Source organism: Carassius gibelio, chromosome B1 (assembly GCF_023724105.1).
Source record: "Carassius gibelio isolate Cgi1373 ecotype wild population from Czech Republic chromosome B1, carGib1.2-hapl.c, whole genome shotgun sequence".
Lineage (NCBI taxonomy): Eukaryota > Metazoa > Chordata > Actinopteri > Cypriniformes > Cyprinidae > Carassius > Carassius gibelio.
The window spans coordinates 13,099,501-13,120,009 of NC_068396.1; the positions used below are offsets into that span (position 1 = coordinate 13,099,501).

Below are 20,509 nucleotides of genomic sequence, written 5' to 3' on the forward strand. Positions count from 1 at the left end.
TCACGCATCATGTGACTAATCTGCCACATCTGCGCACGGAAGTTATCAGTCAAAATGTTCTGTAAAGACAGTCAACGGTGAAAATCAATAGTAGATTTCATTTAAAGTCCAGCAGTTTAACACTAATCTTGTATTGTAAAATATTTTACATGAAAACGTTAAATATAAAATATTCAAAAGTTATATATCTGCCGACGATGTACGTCTGTTTGTGAATGGAGACTTCTTCAGCGGCTACAGGCGCTAATCCTCTTTTGCGCGTGTGTGTGTGAAACGCAGTGCTGAAGTGAAATATCTGGTCAGTTTGAGAGTCGAATTATAATAGGCCGCCTAATAAAATTTTTTTTGATAATTATTATTATTATTATGATTTATAGGAGAATGAGCCTGATATCGTCTTGACTATCGACAGAGACATCTGCTATTGTCGATATCTCTGACTATTATCGATACATGATTCTATCATCTATCGGCACAACCCTAATGCAAAGAATTTTACACTCGTTCACAATAAATACATTTGCTGCTAGGACTTTCTTGGAGAAAGGTTATAAATAATTGCTCTCAGAGCTGTTAGAAATTGTACTTGTATTGAATTTTTATTGTAGGTCAAATTTAAGAAAGGGATGGGGTTTGATGTTTTCGGAGAAGTCCTACATTCATCACCAGAAAAAAAAGCGTGTTGTTTCACCAAATAATGAGTTATGAGTTGCTAAAAAATACATAAAAAGAAACACACACCTGGATAAATCATTCACAATACTTTAAATTATTAATTTATCAAGATGAATTGATAAAATAGATAGGGTGAATAATGCTAATTTTAATGCTATTTCTAAATGCTGACGAAGGGGAACTAATGGTGCTGTGGGGCAAATAAGAAAAAAATAGGAGAAACAATCCAGTGTTTTGAACTTACCAAAACCTAACCTTCGTATTCTGTCCAGCAACAGATATAACGAACCTCTCTTCTTACTGGGATTATGCTCTCCTAGACCACCTGAGAGAAACAAAACATATAAGAGAGTTCTTTTGAGAATGCTGTGAAAGTGATATTTTAATTTTATGAGAACATTGTGTAAGTGTTTTTATTACGCTTTGGGTAAACTTTCCTTAAAGGGACAGTTCACACAAAAACAAAAATTTTACCATTAACTACTCACCATCATGTTGGTCCAAACCCAAAGACCTTTGTTCATCTTCAGAACACAAATGAAAAATGTTTTGATTAAATCTGAGAGCTCTCGGACCCTGCATAGACAGCAACATAACTGAAATGTTCCCAGACCCAGAAATGTAAAATAAAATCTTTATTTTTTATTTCTCTGTGCACAAAATTAATTCTCATAGCTTTGTAAAATCGTGGTTGAACCACTGATGTCACATGGACTATTTTACCGATGTCCTTGATACATTTCTAGGCCTGGGAACATTTCAGTTACATTGCTGTCTATGCAGGGTCAGAGAACTGTCATATGTTATTAAAAATATTTAAATTTTTGTTCCAAAGATGAACAAAGGTCTTATGAGTTTGAAACGACATGAGGGCGAGTAATTAATGACAGAATTTCCATTTCATTTTCATTTTTGAGGGAACTATCCCTTTAAATCAAGTTTAACTGGTGCCATTATACAGTTACATTAACACACAGCCCAGAAACTTCCATCACCAGCCATTCTCACACCCATTTTATCTGTCCTGACCTCTCCTCATTCCCCCAGTCACCAGCCTCATCTCCCTCATTCAACATCTCACCTACTCCTGTCTTTCACTCCCAGGGTTCTTACTGAACAGCTCTATTCACACATGTCAGTTCCTCTGCTATCTTCCTTTTGCATTTTCTGTGTCTCTCTTTCTCTGGAATTTCTCTGATGGGGACAGGAAAGTGAGGAACAAACAATACTCTGAATCCAAGACACAGGAAAAGTCTGAGCTTTGGGATTAATGTGCACACAAACATCTCATGCACATAACACTGGCAGATATACAAGTGTGTTTCTCCATGACAGCATCTTGATGAATCTGGAAATATCCAAGAAAGACTTGTCCTGACTGGTTTAAACACACATCAGTTCTCCTGCTATTCCTGGTCCTGATGCAGTTTGCCCTTCTGCCCCAGTGGCACATCCTGTAACAACCCCAGTCAGAACGGAAACAGAATGACTTTTTGGCCTCACTTCCATCTTTGTGCTGCAAAAGACTCAGACGATGATGAAGGTGATGTTGCTGACAATGCCGCTACCCAGCAGGGTAAAGTTCTCTTAGTTGGCTGCTGTCTGTGAGTAGTCATTACTCATACCAGTGATTGTATCCTGTTTTAGACGCATAGTTTACCTTAACAATGTGCCACTGGGAAGGTCACACACACGCACATTTGGACTTTGGTCAGTTTAGATATCAGCAAGGAAGGATTTTGTTAACAATGTTTATTCTAACTCACAAATAAACAAACATTTGCACACACACATACGCTTCTGCACTTTTCTCATTGCATAAGAAGTAAAAGACAAAGACTTTGCAATGCAAACACACACACACACACACACACAGTTGTTTGCTGATGGTGCAGTGGAGCTGAGACAGGAACATTAATCAAGTCTAATCACCTGAAGCTATAAACTCCCAATATCCCCACACATTCTTCAACTTCAGTCGGACTTTAATAGGTTTAAATCATCCACACCCCATAACAAAATCATGGGCATTCATTCCATCCTTTTGACAACTCAGCATCTCAGACTGATCAAGACATTATCTTAAATACAAATCCACAGAGACTACTGTATATGTGTGTGTTTTTGTGTTTCACCCTGCAGTCGAAACTGATTAGAGGCCAGCGCTACAGCAGAGCATTTAACGCCTAGAGGAAGGTCTGACTTCAAACATGACATCGGGACAGAAAAAAGCACATGGCCAGCTTCAAGGACTGAGTGAAACAGAAGCTGAAACCTTGAACTTTACTGTAGAAAGAGTCATTGTTGTTGTTCTGCACCAGAAACAACCCTCAACCCTCAGCAGCTGCTGACTGCAGCTTTAACCTCGTCTGCTGCACATCTGCTACTGAACTCAGCTGAAAAAACATGTGCATTAAAACCTCAAACTAAACTGAGGACCTTTCATTTTTTAAATCCAGATTAAGTGACAGATTTATAATGTCTAAAGTGTGATGTAGTGATCTAGACAGAAAAAATACTAGCTCAAATGACTAGAGATAACATTAAACATTTAGCAGCCAAATTACTTTTTAGATGCCGAAATACAAAACAAAGCTGACTGTTAAATACCAATGCTCTATAAATATGTTCGCAAAATTCTGTAGAGAATATTTAAAAAGCATATAGATGCAGTGGTGCAGTGGGAGAACTTGGAAAATGCTAACTTTAGCCTGATAGCACTGAAAGCGAACGTCCCACCCTCCCTGCAATCGCCGTCCAAAGCAATGCCTCCTGAAAGCATAAACGTGAAGATCGCAAACAGATCAGACAACCAGAGACAACATTACTGCAATACAGCATTTGTCATTTACCGGTGAGAAAGCTTTATAGTACACTACAGTTAGTAAACGTACTACAATACCAGGAAGGAAGGTCAGATTGATGATGTTTGTCTGCCATTCTTACTCTGTCTAAATAGTGTACGTGAACACGCTGATGACGTGTCCTGTCTGCGCAAACCATGTGCACAGAGGTATGCAAATGCATATGTTGACAGGCAGGTAGGAAACACTCAGAACGAGCGTTTTGATTGGACAAACATTTCTTGGTCCTATGCCTTCAACAGAATATATAAATACATACATATACATTTAAACCACTTAACTTAAAGATTGCTATCTGGATGTGAAGCAAGTCTTTCAACCAGCATAACAAAACAAATTTCTGAAGACAACCTATGGCACCCTTAAGTCTCAGTCATCTGTTAAACCAATAGCCGCTCATGCGATTTACTGATGAAGTAAGTCTGATTTAAACTACTAAATCATAAGTGAGTTTGAGGCACAAATTTTTGTGAGTTTCACAAATCCTAAAAAACACCACTTCATTAGAGTCATTTATTCGCAAATCAGCCAATTTTCAATGATTGTTGACCACTGCAGTCTGGAGTGCTGTGATATCTGATGTGCCTTACCCGACGTGTGACCCTGTCTCCCATGTGACTGCTGTGAAAGCTCTATTGTTCCATCGATCTGAAACATTTTCAAGTCCTCTTCATCCAAGGCAATATCTCCCCAAAATACAGCTGGAAAAAGAAACAGAGAAGGATATTATTAGAGGACACAAACACACACTCTTTGGTAGCACCATAGATTGATGGTTTATGTGCTGGCTGACACATCTGAAACTCAGATCTGCGTGGCCTGAGCTATTGACTGATGCTAATTTAAGGTTTGCTGCATATGCAATCAATTGACAAGTTAACATGAGAGGAAACATCTTAGGTTGTCAACTTTGCTCTCGCACCCTCAAATGCTGATTAAAAATTAATAAGCGGATGTCAGGGAACATGTATATGCATCATGTTGTAATCTTACCATCCCTGTTCACTTAATGTCTATATCGCACTTGTCCCAACATTCCTGATGTTCAGCTATAGTCATGACATCATACATCCTTAAATTATCCTTTCACCAAGGAGGTCTTAGATATGGCCAGCTGGCCATGAAAACGGAGATAATATTGGGAACTACATCATTTGTGTGTGCTGGTAGTTTTGGCAGGGAGTTCACTCCTCAACCTTGATATAAAACAATAAGCAATTAAGCTATCTTGATTGTTCCATATCGGAATAAACTCTGCCCTTGTGCATGCATGTGTGTGTGAGTGCGTATATGCGTATGTACACGTAACTGCAGCTTTAGGAAACTACTATTGTTTCTAATGCATTGTTTGTGTGTATGCGCATGTGTGTTTACAAGCATCCTTCGCTTCCCAATAAGTCCTCAGACAATGTTCGCTTTACTCATGGTCGTGATCTTTATCAGTGGGACTCTCCGATACAATCTAAAACAAAATAAGCATTAAAAATTTCACTTTCGCATCACAAAAAAAAAATATTTTTTAATTAATTTAAAATGTATAATTTTTTTATTCATATTGCTTTAATTGCAATATATATATATTTTTTTTTACACTGTAAGAATATGCTAGCAACATTTCAGGTTTTATGGTTTTAACTTATATTCACATTTAAATACATTTAATACAATTTAAATTGCATTAACTGATATAATGTATAGCAACCTATTAAAGTACTGGAATCTGTTTTCTACCTTTGTAACACACTGATAACCACCAAAAGCAGTTGGTGATGAGAAAGTCACATGAAGAACCCAAAGCTGATCACAAGCAATTTTTAAATATTAACATATAGAGAAGATGCACATTGTTATTCACACAAAAACTAAACACCATCATGTAACACACGATACTGAAATAATGCAATAAATATGAATTAAACAACATTAAATGTACAACCCTAATGTAAAATGACATGTAATGTTTTTATCATTTTTAGTAGGGGAACGTACCATCAACCATTTAACAGGTTTTTACAGTTTTTACAGTATAGATTATAATTTAGAATATATATGTTTAATATTTTCAGATTTTAAATACATTTTGAATAATATGATTTACTGTAAATTCTTCACATATTTAAATGCAGTCCTATTTCATCAAATGCTATGTTTTACTTACAAAGAAAATGTGCAAGAATTGCTGGAAAATATACAGTTGTCATAATTATACAGGAAATTCCAAGAAAAGCATATTTATATTTTGAGTTTGAATCTTCACTGTCTCATTGTGTGGTCATATTGTTTCTTCCACACTACCTAAAAAGGCTTGAGATTATATATCAGTGTTAAATATGCAAATCTTGCCCACAGACTACTATGCATATTTCAGTTTCTGCTAAATAATTTTATACTAAATAGCTGACATGAGGTATCTTTGCAGTTGTCTTAACAGCCTTGACAGTCAGACAAGACTTTAAAATACAGTATGTGTCTAGATGAACAAGACAAAGTGCTCAGACTTGACCGCAGAGGAAAAGGCTTTGTGTTGAATTTGTATATTGATTTGAGAAATCTGGGAGTGAAGCCCAGTAATGCCTCAGCAATCATGTATTCGCTTAACATTAATGAGTCTTTGACTGCACATCTTAACTTAGCAGCCGTCAATAACTTCAGCCGTGATGATCGATAAACAGAGCAGAGTCTGTACTTAAGAATCGATTGTGAACTGGAGGAGGGAAATCAGATGGGTTCTGTCTAACATGTGACCATCACAGTGACAAGGGATTTTTAACTGTATGATGTCTCTTTCATTGAGAAATTAAACTGAGAGTTTAACATCTTAACATCTGCTCAGATGGAAATAGAGAGACCTCTGCAGAATGTGTCATCTGGAGGAGAATAAAATGTTTTGACAAATGTGAAATTATCATCTCAGTTCCATGGCTATTGTAGCACGGCAGGAGGTGTGTTTTAATCTGGGTGCAGATTAAAATGTGTATTAAAATAGGAGATTATCCTGGAGGTCACACTACTACGGTCACAAATGAGACTCTCCAGGTTATCCTGGAAACATCCAAGTTAGTGCTGGACGGTATACCGGTTCATACCGAAAACCAATGTATATTTTCGTTACGATATTAATTTTTACCGGCATACCGATGTATTTAATTACTTAACATTTCAGACGGACCCTTTACAATGTTGCACTTGTAAGCAGTGACTGCGAGGCGTGGCGAGAGTACACACAGCAGTGCTCTGGTATTACGATATAACGCCTGTTTCACACATCCTCCTCTTCTGTGCATATATATTCACTTTTAGGGAGGCAAAAAACAAAGTTCATTAAGACCCGTGGGATTACTTGTGATAAAGATTTAAATGCAAAGGCACGAGACTGTTTCTGTCTGTGGTGTTTTAATTTAAAATATTTTAACAAGAAAAGTAGGCTAATTACTGTATTTAAATGTTTTGCCACTTGCTTGAGAAGCTTATTATACAAACCTAAAAGTAAAATGCATGAATAATGCGTTGTTTATATTTATTGAGTTTAAACTAATGTCTATAACTATGAAAGATTGTTACTGTTCTGTCATAATATATATATATATATATATATATATATATATTTTTTTTTTTTTTACATGATATGTGTAACGATATTCACTCCATATACATCGGGAAGAAGGAGGCGGGAACCGGCGCACAATCAAAATCATTTTAATTATTCAAAATAAACACAAAACAGCGCGTCAGCCCCTCATGGCGACTGACGCGCACAAATAAAAAGCAAACATAAAATAATATCCCAGGCCTGGTCCTCTCTCGTCCTTCACGGTCGTCACTCCAGTTTTATATCCTTCCATCTCCTACGTGGGACTCGATACTAGCGGTGGGGCTCAGGTGTAGCTCATCTCCAATCACTACACCTGGCCTCACTCCTCGTTCCCACGCCTCTCGGCCCCGCCCCACTCGCCACAATATGAAATCAAAACAATGAACAAATGTTGTGTTTGTGGACTAAACAGATGCGGATCAGTAGAAGACTGCAAACGCATCCTGTGTGAAAGCACAATGAGTCCGTGCTGCAGACGGAGTATGTGTGAAACAGGCATTACAGGGAAGATGGATGCTGCAGAACTAGTAGAACATGACACAGAAGAACTTGTGCCAAAAAGAGGAACCATTTTATGCAAGTGCTGTCGGACTAAAAGCACATCTTGGAATATCAACCAGCAGAAAATGCATTGTACACCTGATTATGCATAAAAAAAATTGTAAAAAAAAAAAAAACCCGGCATAGAAAAAAAAAAGTGATATAAATTTTTGTTCAAAATGCCTAGCACTAATCCAAGTCATTTTCATTGTTTCCTTTGAACGATTTAAGATTTGGAGGAGAGCATTGCTGGAACTAACTGCGTTTAATATGAGTAAACTTGTCTCAGCAAGTCCACAGAGTTTGAGAAGTACATTTTGCATTGCAAATCTCACCAAAGTAATAAAGCCGATCAAAAGTGATAAACTCAGGTAATCAAATCAGAATCTAGTTTCTCAGATAAAAGCTCTGTTCCAAAACATGCCTTCCCTAAACAGCATTTTCAAGCATTATACTGTAAGTGGTGCTCTTGACACAATGGTAGGCAGCATTATTATCAGTCAAACATGATGGATAGAGCAAATAAATTGTTAATTATATACTGACATTTAATTGAATAAAAATAATTCAGTTTTATTTAAATATTTATATATATATATATATATATATATATATATATATATATATATATATATATATATATATATATTTCCACATAATATTTGTGTGATCAGTTCAGTACATATTTTAATGCAGAAATGAATTATGTGTGAATGGCTCCTCAAAAAGCAACTGACTATGATAGCAAGACTCATTATGCTTTGGAACAGAGCTGAAGACTGTACACTTGAATTAAGAATGGCCACTGATCATCTTCTCTTGTAGACTTTCAATCTGACTGACAGACTGGTTCATGTACACAGAGACAGCAGATGTTTTGGAGTATTCTGGAGGGAGCCACTGATCAACACACACTACTGGTTTAGAAAGTCTGACCATATGTTGACGCTTCATTACTGTGATGTCAGTTTAATACCAAGAATCCCTTCCTCATTAAACCCAGAGAAACATGCAGCTGAGTCTGATGAATGAGTATCATGGGAGCTGAAGGATGAGTGGGGTGTTTCTGTTTGTCAGTGACACGTAACTAAAGACATCTGCGCCACATGTCAGAAAGACATGACGCAAAGCATTTTGGGTGACAGCCCAAAAAACATTCCTGCGAGCTTGATCACAGGAAGAATCAGGGACAGACACACTCAAACAAAAACACATATGTGTCCAAACACAATTCCAATAACTGCTTGATGTCACCTTGCATCCTGAAGTCTTGTTTTTTTAGACAGCATTAATCCGAAAAATAACCACAGCAATAACAGTTCTGTGGCTATACATGACACCTGGCCAACTGAAAAAGCAATATTTTTAAAAGGTTTCCAGTGGTCCTGAGATTAAACTTCATCATAAATGCATTTGCATCCAATTGCTCAAGAGAGTCAAACTAAGCTATGAGCATCTAGGGGCCGTTTACACCTGCTTTTAAGATCTGTCTCTGTGATTCTGTGATAATATCACAAGCAGTCAGCTGAGACACATTGCTGTTTACACCTTGTAGTAACATGCATCTCAAATTTGTCTCCTGTGATTGGAGAGAAGGGTCTCTAATTTTGAAACTACATAGATCGCTTGCTATTTTTTATGTGTTACTGCAAGTTTATAAGTTGCAAAAAATACATAAAAGTACAAAAAGACCATACTAGCTTCTAGCAAATATATATTTATACAGTGCAACAGCCAAAGACATTACATATACATGTATATTGCTGCAGCAATGGTGCTTTAAAGGGGGTGAATTTAAGGATGCCAAGTTCCATTAAGTCTTTTGCATCTAGGCCTAGTCCTTTTCATTTTTTGTTATGGACATAAAAGACCTTGTGACAGCGATTACTAAAACAGCCCCACTGCTTCTAAAGGACGGGTACTATATTGTGCACCCAAAAAAATGACACTGATGTACCAGATGTGTGTGCCATAAATTACTTCAAATGCAGGTTATCATTGCGCAAATTACATTATCAGTTTTTCTGAAAATAATTAACTTGGTCGTATGCATGTCGCCATTGTATTTAGCAGAGGGAAAAAAATCACTGAAGTGCAAATATAGAAATTATTAAATTTGAAATTTGAAATTTTAGTAGTTCATACGTTCTACTGCAGAGTTTTAGGAATGGAACAAACAAAACTCCATTCACTGGCCTCTCTCTGAATTACATCTACCATAACAACACCTTCTTACCATAGTTTTGTTAATTTGACAAAAATGGTTTCCTATGACAAACACACAGTTCAGTAAGTTTGATGGGCAAAAGTGCTGAAACATCAAAGCTTATAAACACAATGATTGGCTATTTTGGCTGTCAGTCATTTATCTGTCATAAGATCAACTGGCAAACTTTGTTTTAGTTCAGTGGATGATTGACGTGATTTGGCTTCACTGTTAAAGTTTAAAGAGTGTACACTAAAAATATGTGTAGTCCCATGTTGTTGGATGGATCACAACATTTTCTGAAGTCCATTTAAATCTGTATTCATCAATACCCTGGGATCGTCTGAAACAAATGTTAAAACTGGTCTGGAAGAGAGCAGAAATCACTGTCATCACACTCTCAGCAAATGTGCATGAGAGACAGAAAGACTTCATTCAGTGCCATTGTCGGAGCATCAAAGCACCTTTTCACATGTCAGGATGTGTAAAGCCCTAATTGTTTAATTAGCGAAATGCATTCTAGGAGGAAGTGTGCGGATTGCTGACTCATGTTTCCCTGCTCCAAAACAAACAGTTCATGGTGGAGCACAGTGCTGACGTTGGAATTTTTGGGAATTTTCGGAAGCTGGCTGTCAGGCCAGAGTGCTCCTGGAAAATCCTCTTGTTTTAAACTGACCATCTTTATCTCACACACATACAGCAACTCAGCTACTCTGATTATGACAAGCTGACTTCAGGGAAAAGTTTAAGTAAGTGCAGTCAAAGAGCCAACAGCCATCTGATGAGGTCTTGAAAGCTTTGAATTTTAATGTGAGTGTGTCTAGACTTGTGAAGACAGACTGATGTCATGTTTTACATTCAAGTAAAACCTGAATGAAAAATCAAATTCTATGCATTTGAATACATCACTTTTATGTTGCAGACACTCAAACAATACAACTGCAAGTGAAAGTTGTTTCCCTTTTCACTCACTCACACGCTCTGTTTTGCTGTGTGCACAGTTTTATGACAAAAACCCTCTTTTGTACCGGCATGAATGAAGGTGTGTGTGTGTGTGTCTGTGTGTGTGTATGTGTGAGTGAGAGAGATTCTTCTCAAGCTAAGTGGCAGGATGCAGGCTACCAGGAAGAGATAAGTGCCTGAATGAAGTGGGCTCCCACATTCGACACACACATGCGCACATACACACACAGTGAGGGAAATCAGCGTACAAAGAGATGGAAATGTGTTTAGTGCACTCTAATGGCATGAGATAAGCACACGGCCAAATACTCACATTCTGTTTCCCCAAGAACAACAGAAGCAAGATGATCAACCACACAGAGTCATTTCCACCATACATACACACATATACAAGGTCATAAGCAATATGTAAACAGATGGATATGAATCTGACACGTATGTAGAGGTGAAATTGACACCCAGCTGCAACACATAATATAACATAAACACAGTTACACAAACTCAAAGAAGAAATAAATGACCAGACTACTGTCAGACAGGCGTGATTCCCTCCTAGACATTAATCTGACCAGCAGTTCCAATGGTAAAATGTCTGTGTTCAGTGTCCAAAAATAACGCTAAGCACCAATTGTGCAATAAAATTTGCTTTAGTGAGTAATTTTTTTTTTTTTAAGTGATCGGTAATTTCATAAGGAGCTGCAACATAATTTATATTTAAGCTGATATGTAAAAAGGGTATGATGATTCTGACTTGATCATGTCATTCCAAATTTTTCATTATTTCAAAGCAGCTTCACAGAAAATAATGTTGGTGATGATGTTTGTTTTATCCTCGTGTCATGTTACATTAAGCAGATTGGGCGATAATATGTAGTTTACATTTTGTGATGATACAAGCAGTTGAAATTGTATATACAATATATGTGTACCTATGCCGAGACCAATTTGTCTGTCTTTTAACAACTTTTACCTCAGTTAAAAAATCTAGTATGCTTATTGTCCCAAAACTCTTTGCACTAAGCCACTAAAACTATTCAATTCAGAATAAAATTATGATGTGTATTCTTCACATTTTTGTGACAGGTGCAGCTTTTCAAAGAGAGAAAGACTATCTTATCTTGCGTAAACCAATGACTTGACAATGGTGTTGTTTATTACGAATATAGAGGATAATTATCACTTAAACAAGTCAATTTTGCTTTGTTCATTAAAGGGGGGGTGAAATGCTATTTCATGCATACTGAGTTTTTTACACTGTTAAAGAGTTGGATTCCCATGCTAAACATGGACAAAGTTTCAAAAATGAAGTTGTACGTTTGAAGGAGTATTTTTGTTCCAAAAAAACCTCTTCCGGTTTGTCACAAGTTTCGGAAAGTTTTTTTCAAGTATGGCTCTGTGTGACGTTAGATGGAGCGGAATTTCCTTATATGGGTCCTAGCGCGCGCTCCAGTATAGCAGAGCACTGAGAGAGGCTGAGCACAGCCTGATCAGAGCGAGAGCGTCGCGAAAAGTCACAAAAGAAGTGTGTTTTTGGTTGCCAGGGCAAGACAACCCTGCACAGATTACCAAAAGAGAAACAGCATTAAGGGACCAGTGGATGGAGTTTATTTTTACAGAGCATCAACGGAGTTGTGCAAGTGTTTTTGTTTGTTCCCTGCATTTCGGATTGCACATCGTTTATTTCTTAAGGATAATGCAGTCCCAACGGAAAAGGGTCACGATCGTGTGTTGGAACCACATGCGGTGAGTAAAACTGCTTCAAATATCTCTGTGTTGTTAACTTAGCTATCAGCGCGTAAGCACATCAAGTAAACAACATGCGATGTTGTCATCAAACTGCACTTTCCACATGTACAGCTTAAAAAAAAAAAAAAAAGACGACATAAAGTGGAACTTAGTCATTTTCCATAACCGCTAAGCAAATATATACAGTTTCAGTACATACCACATAGCATACCGCCTTTGCTGATGCTGCTCTTGTTAAATTTCAGCCTCTGGATCTGTGTCACAGCTTCCACATGCTCTCAACTCAAAAGCCTACTGGTGCTCGTGATTCTTTAGCTCCGCCCACACGTCACGCCTCTAGGCGCTCGTGTTTTTCCGGGAAAAATCGGTACAGACTATATTTCTCCTATAAATATAATAAAAATAAAGACTTTTTGGAGTTATGAAGGATGCAGTACTACTCTATAGGTACTCAAGATTAACAGGATATTGAGTGAAAACGAGCATTTCACCCCCCCTTTAAAGCTGCAGTCCGTACGTTTTTTTGGTTAAAAATGATCCGAAATCAATATTTGAGCAAGTACATAAATAGCCAGTGTTCAAAACTATCACTATTACTTTAGCCTGATTCACATCAGTTATCTTACAATTTTTTCTAATTTGAGTGGTAGGGCTGTGTGGAGAAGCCCATCTCCACCTCCATTGCGTTGGAGAAGCAGTCCCGCGTAAAATGCAGTTTGCACCCTCCAGCTCTAGGCGGGAACTCACAGTCTTCCAGGCCAAGTGCATGCAATCACTGGCGCCTAATTTTAATGTCTGCTTGAAAACTATGCAGTCCAGCAGTGCTGTCACAACCAGCAACACTACACCTACGTACCATCCTGACCACTGTACTAAATACAGATAAATCTACGCTTACATGAAGATCTAAATAACTATACAATTGATATGCTAAATAGATGCTATAATAGTCTATCCTGATCGTTTTCAATACTCGCATTTCAACTCCTGACTCACTACAGTGATTTTGACGGAACAAGATGGTTTTATACTGCCAGGGGCGTGGTAGCTCGTACTAAGGGGCGTGGTGAGCTGGAAACTGCTCAAGTCACCCTGCCACCGCTTACGTCACTTGCCACCGCAACATCCAATAGGAAAAATCAACTGCAGTAGCCACCGTTCAGCCTGAAGAGGGCAGCACTCAGACGTTTTTACACCATATTTTGTAGAATTAAAAAACTTTACACTCAAATGCCAAAAAAGTTACTCGAATCAATGAACAGCTCTAATAAAGCCCCATTCTTATAGATCATTAGCTAAAAGAAGTTGGTTTAGGGTTTAGTTACTCTTTAAATTTTAATGAATTACTCACCATTGTTATGCATAACAAAGTTAATTTTGGACGCTTTGTGAAAGTGACATAACATACAGCCAAGTATGTTGACCCATACTCAGAATTGGTGCTCTGTATTTAACCCATCCAAAGTGCACACACACAGCAGTAAACACACAACCCGCAGCACTCGGCAACCATTTATGCTGCAGTGCCCAGGGAGCAGTTGGGGGTTCATTGCCTTGCTTAAGGGCACCTCAGTCGTAGTATTGCCAACCTTATGGTTAGGAGTTAAAATCTCTAACCACTAAGCCACGACTTCCCCAAGACAACATCTCTAGGAGTAGTTCTCTGCCATTAAGCTGTTCTTGCTTACTAAATGCAGACATCTACAAACTGGAGGACTATAAACTACAATTTCACAAAATGAACCAATGCCCTCTATAAAACTAATGGGGGAAAAAATCATGTTTAGGCAATAAAGAAAGAGTGAGGAATGAAGTGTAGAAAGTATCTGACAGGAACTGCAAACACTGTGAATGAACTATAAAACGGGGAAGAAAGTATTAGTATAGTGTTAGATTTAGTGTGTTACTTTGACAGATGATCCATTACTACAATTTTGTATATACCATAAATTCACCACTGACATATTCTATGTTGTTTTATTCTATTTTTCTTATTCTATTTTTCTTGTCCTTTTTTAACTTCTTTTATATTTTTCTTTATTTCCTATACTACTTTCTTGATCTGCCTTCATTAATTTTATGTACTGTATATTTCATTATTAATAATATAAATATATTTTATTTGTAAGTACTGTGTAAACAATCACTGTAAATGCTGACAATCATGCCAATAAAGATGTTGACTTTTTTTTGAGAGCATTAGCTTTCTTTTCTGTGTGTTTGCCCCTAAGTCTCTCTGCATACACCCCCAGTAAACTCCCTTGGGATTGTTTATGTTTCTCTTGACTAAACAAGGAGGCGTGGACAAAATTTGCATTATCAGAAAAGATTGGTTATTCTGTAGCAGCAGTGTCATTAGGTTTACAATGTCTTAAGATAACAGAAAGAGATAACATCACCTAATGACTGTATAATGTAACTAGCCCTTTAGTGACCCATTGAAACCCATAGAGCTCTTGGTTTCTGTAAACAAAAACAGAAGTCCTAAACAATTCATTTACCTCATTAATGGAGCTAATAGCCTTCTGTTATTTCAACCAAAACAAACCATTAATATGAACTCATGAAAGTGGTACACCTTGAACATACAGAAGTAAATGTGCGTGCATTTCAGGTTTTGCAACCCTTGAATTTTTCTAAAACTACAAAACATAACCAAACAAGTTGCCACACCCAAAGCCTTCCATATAGTTAATATAGGGAGTTAATAATGTCTTGCTTTATATTCACAAATTCCAAAATATGTATTTTACAGTTTTTTTTATGTTATTTTATTTTACAGTATGTCACACAATTTCTGAAACCTGACACTCAAACAGCAGAACCACAAGAAACGTGCAAGATATTTTGCGCAATATGCCCTCTTGTGGCCTCAGGAGAGAAGCCAAAAGCTTTTTACCCCCTAAATGAAATTATGCATTTTAAATTTGAATATAATACATTATAATATAATAATACAATATATGATAATTTATCATATTTAAGTAGGAAATTAGAATTTAGTTTTTCATTCATTTTAACAGCACTAAAAGACAGCAAGTGTCCATACACGATCAAGGTCCAGAAACATAGCAAGGACATCGGTAAAATAATCCATGTGACATCAGGGGTTCAATCATTATTTTAAGAAGCTATGAAAATGCTTTTTGAAAAGTAAAGAAAAATAACAAATTTATTCAATGCGTGCGCAAAACCGACCTCCATATATTATCTGCCCGGAACTGCATCCGTGTACAACACTGGGTGCAAGCTACATTAAAGTGATTATTACATTTTGAATATGGATATAAAAACGCATCGATTTGCTACAGAAGGCCTTTGTTCACCCCCAGGAGCCATACGAGACATTTTTTATTATGGATAGGTGCTTTTTATTTAATTTCTTTTGGACTGATGCATGCAACACCCGCTGAGTGCCATGAAACAGCTTGAAAGATCAAAAACAATTTTTATATAACTCTGACTGGATACATCTGGAAGAAGAAAGTCATATACACCTAGGATGACTTGAGGGTGAGTAATTTCTGGGATAATCTTCATTTTTGGGTGAACTAACCCTTTAAGGCCAAGGTTTAATACTGTATGCCTGTAAACAATTAAACTAAATTTGGGTCTATTCATCTGAAAGACACAGCAGCTCCCCCCATCGACACCTTGCATTAAATTAGCATGTCTATTTCTGCTAAAACATCAACGCAGCGCAGATATGCTAATGCAAGGCTACACTGCAGACGCGCCAGTAAATGCTCCATCAGCTAAGAGAGTGGCTAACATTAGCATTAGAGAGAACTGGATCGAACACGCTCAATGACCTGGACGGTTTTTGGACAGTCAGCATTTTACCTGCTATGATGCAAAGAACTTTAAGCACTGTAACACAAACCCCACCAATACATATCATTACCGTAGCAACAACATATAAAGTTGTGGTTTATGAATTACATGAATTACATGCAAGTTTAGCGTAATAGCAGATTAACCGTATCTGAAATATTATCCTGAGTAAGACATTAAGTCATTTTGGGTGTACACTGGTAATTATAAGGGAGTTGGGTACATGTTCATACAGTATACATGGCACAGGCTGTTTACTTGCATTTAACACTTCCAGTACTAACAGTATGAATTATGGTCGCCTTGGAATATGTGATAGATATCTAAGAGAAATGTGTGTAATAAAGATTAAAAGTGTTTTCTATGTCTATTTATTTATGTATGTGCTAAAAGTTTATGTGAAATGTTGTCCACCCTTTCCCTGTAGTACTGCTATCAACGAGCCTGTCAAAATTCTAGGCTGAATGTTTCACAGTTTGGAAAAACAGAGGTCCTCCCTATAACTGCCAAACAGTCATACTCCCCACACACATACACCCAAACACAGACACACTAATTCAAACATACATACACACTGCACACATACAAACATTCACACAAACCACTTAAATGCTTTTTTTTTTTCATTCTCATCAGAAATCCATATTGCTTGTGTGTACAGTATGTGTGCCATCTGCATGTGTACATACATCTGTCTCATAAAAGCCTGGAAACAATGCCAACACACTAAAGCAGAGAAACAAATGCTTAGATTTATAGTTCCTGAGTAAACATGATATATACACAAAGGAAAATGAGAGAGAGAATGTGGAGAGAGAGATTATGTGAGTAAATCTGTGTGTTGGCATGTGAGAGAGGGAGGAACAGAGCAATTTCACAAAATGTAACTGCAGATGATGCATTTAAATATCTGTTATGCCTAGGTGGAGTTTACTTACACATCCAAAAGAGGACAGAGTGAAATATAAATCGTATTGGCCTTCTGTGTGGATATGTGTCAACAAAGACTTAAACATAGTCATCTAAAATTGGTTATATGCTAACATATACACATGGCCCCTTGAGTGTTTCTGTAATCTTTACAGTCCAACCCTTGATATTCCATGATAAATGTCTATTTATGTCTATATACCACTAAATCTACATAATCATTACACTACGTAAACATAAAATACAAATACAATAATGCACAACGGAAACGTTATAAGAGAACCACGGATTATTTGTAATAACTAGTTACTTTTACGTAATTAGAATTAATGACGTTCGTTGATCAATTTTGCATGCAAGCTGTCAGCAGGTGAAATTGTGGTTCACATGAACAGAGTGAACTCCGTTTCAACTTAGATTGATATAATAACTACATAAGAGATTGTAAACCGTGCAAGCGCACTTTACCTGCACGGACAAACGTGTGCGCGGAGGGCACGGGTTTATGACAGCGGAGCGCACGTGGCCCCGCGAGCCACGGGATCATCCCGGGAGAAACTGAATTAAAGCGGGCTAGATCATTTCAGCGGGGGAGGATGGGTCGTGCGAAGCTTGCGAGGGATATTTAAAAAAAAAAAAAAGGATTAAAAGAGATGCGTCGCTGATCTCTGATGCTCGCGCGCCAAATGACTCAATGAGTGACCCGTGCGAGTCTCAGCGTAAATAACTGAAGTTCGGGAATAAAAAGCGCTCATTCCTCCATAGACTACGTTTAGCATATAACAATAGAACACAGTGTGAATTGCGAATTAGACGTTTATGCTTTCTCCTTTGATCAGCTAGGCTACCTAACAGAAATAATTTGCATAGGCTATCAAAAGCAAGAAAAAACGCACAAAAGCGCCTTACCAGCTTTGCAGGGATCCTTGTAGTCTATCGTTTCTGTTTTTTCATCTTCATAATAATCATAGCTGTCATCATAATCTAAGCAGCTGTGCAAGGACACTTTGCCCAAAAAAGTCAAGCCGGCCAGCAGGAGTGTGATCCAATTCATTTTACTGGTCAGTGCTGAGTGAAGGCAGTCCATCTGAAGTTTGAATGAGCGCGGATCAGAGTGGAGTGTCTCGTAAGGGTCCGGTAGTGGTGATTTAGCGCTACACGCGCCGTGTGGACATCCTCATCTTCATTATCATCATTGGTCCGGTTCGACAGACGGGGCAGGACTGTCAGCGTCGCGGCATCTCAGCTGGACGCCCAATGCATCAGCTCATCAGATACCAGCTCACTTTTCTTTTCTCTTGCACAGTCAGATTCCCTAAAGAGGCAGAGCTGGAATGAAAGCCAGTCTTTAAATGAAACAAGTAAAGATAGTGGCAGGGGGTGAGGCTTGATGTAGCTACATTTAAATTAATATTTAAATGAAGATGTTTAACATATTTAAATGACTCAGAGCAGACTTTTACAGAAGCTCAAAATGACGATGTCGATAGATAGATAGATAGATAGATAGATAGATAGATAGATAGATAGATAGATAGATAGATAGATAGATAGATAGATAGATAGATAGATAGACTTTCTTGTGCACCCAACCTACTTACTTCTTTAAGAACAACAACCATACATATTTCGTGCATTGCATTATAAAAACAGGAAACTATATGACTTACTTTAACAATACCAACCGAGTTCCCCCCAAAACGAGCCGGTAGCTGTAAAAGTCACACGTTCACTAAAATTTGAGCAAGAATCTGACAAAAGCACTGTTTTCCCGTCGCCTATACAAAACTTCAGGATGTAACGCAAGTTCCATGTAGGTGAGATCGCATTTAAAAACTGTTATAAATACAATAGTTGCTTTATTAGGAGGTGACAGTAAAAGCGGCTGTGGTGTGACATTTAACAAACCTGTTTAACTCCCCTCATAAAGTAGGTCTGTCTGTCTGTCTCAACCTCTCTTTCTCTCTGTGTCACACACGTCTCTGAACTAAAAGCAGTTTCTCAGTGTGTAATTTGCTGCGTGAGGCTTCTTTAATTTGGACAGTGTGGACCTCAAAATAGCTGCAGCCTGCTGGAACAAGGAAGCCAAGAAACACTAGTAAAAAAGCAGGCTATTGCTGATTTATACGTTTGCTCCATTCAACACATCTCGGTTAGAATATAGCTACAAACTTCTCTGACTTGAGTGAAGTGACTGTCAAAACGCCGAACGGACTTCATGAAGCCAGCTTTGAGCTCGTTTATCCACTCTCATGTCCTGACTAATACAATTTACCGGCTATAACCCCAGGGCCCGGTCTCCTTTAACGCCTATTTAAGAGAGTTTACTGCGAAGCCGTTAGGGTTTAAGCACAGCCGTCACATTTGACAGAACAGAGCGCGCCGCGTCCAAGCAAGCGCGAGGAGACTCGAACCTTTATCGCGCGCTACTTTACAAACATAAAGAATAGACGCGCCGTACGTTTAACAACGTGGCGTCAAACCTTGTAAAATATGAGAGAGACGGAGCTTACCTCAGAGAATGCCCTCAGGGTCTAGTTTTGTACAGCCTCAAAGCGCAGGCTCATCTTGAGTACTGCCCTCATATTCCCCCTCTCTCTCTCCCTCCCTCTCTCTCTCTCTCTCTCTCTCTCTCTCTCTGGAAACACTTCTTCCACAGCCACTGGAATATTAAAGTGCGCTTGCTGACTGGTACCGCTTATTCCAAACGTGCCCATTTCCCTGGAGATTAAAGCGTCTCTCTCTCTCTCTCTCTCTCTCTCCCTCCTGACACACACAAACACAGATTAATCCCCCCCTCCCTCACGGCAAGGTAACTGTGTGTTGACGTCACGCCATCAATCCATCAAGCTATGCCTCACTTTGCAAAACTCGAGCACACATTCATACACTGCACGACAAGAGCACTAGATGTTTATAGACGGGCTTTATGTGGTTAAGATGATGAATGACTACAGCATGCATGAATGGCCGCTGACAGAAGTCAGAGGGAGTTGGTAGTGGCTAAACAATCCAGTGTATAGATGGTCTTGACGGGTGGGGAATCTCCTTGGTTGTGTGGAACAGAGAAGATACTCTTTGTGTGCGTGCATTTTGCCTACATTGTGGAAACAACTCACCCAAAACGAAAACACCTTAATAAATAATAGAACACATTAT

General features: G+C 38.1%; 1 protein-coding gene across 2 annotated transcripts in view; it reads right to left on the bottom strand.

Moving 5' to 3' along the window:
• Positions 1-20,124, bottom strand: part of LOC127949297 (dorsal-ventral patterning tolloid-like protein 1) — a 57,054-nt gene extending 36,930 nt beyond the window's left edge. Inside the window, exons 1-4 of one of the 2 annotated variants that reach the window (XM_052546385.1) lie at positions 19,864-20,124; positions 18,260-18,665; positions 4,130-4,240; positions 920-1,000 (exon numbers count right to left, since the gene is read on the bottom strand). In XM_052546385.1, the coding sequence (XP_052402345.1) occupies positions 920-1,000; positions 4,130-4,240; positions 18,260-18,437 (370 nt within the window). In that variant the 5' untranslated portion in view covers positions 18,438-18,665; positions 19,864-20,124. Of the gene's footprint in view, positions 1-919; positions 1,001-4,129; positions 4,241-18,259; positions 18,680-19,863 lie in introns of both variants that reach the window. The other variant, XM_052546384.1, reaches the window with a different exon arrangement.
• Positions 20,125-20,509: the final 385 nt, after the last annotated feature.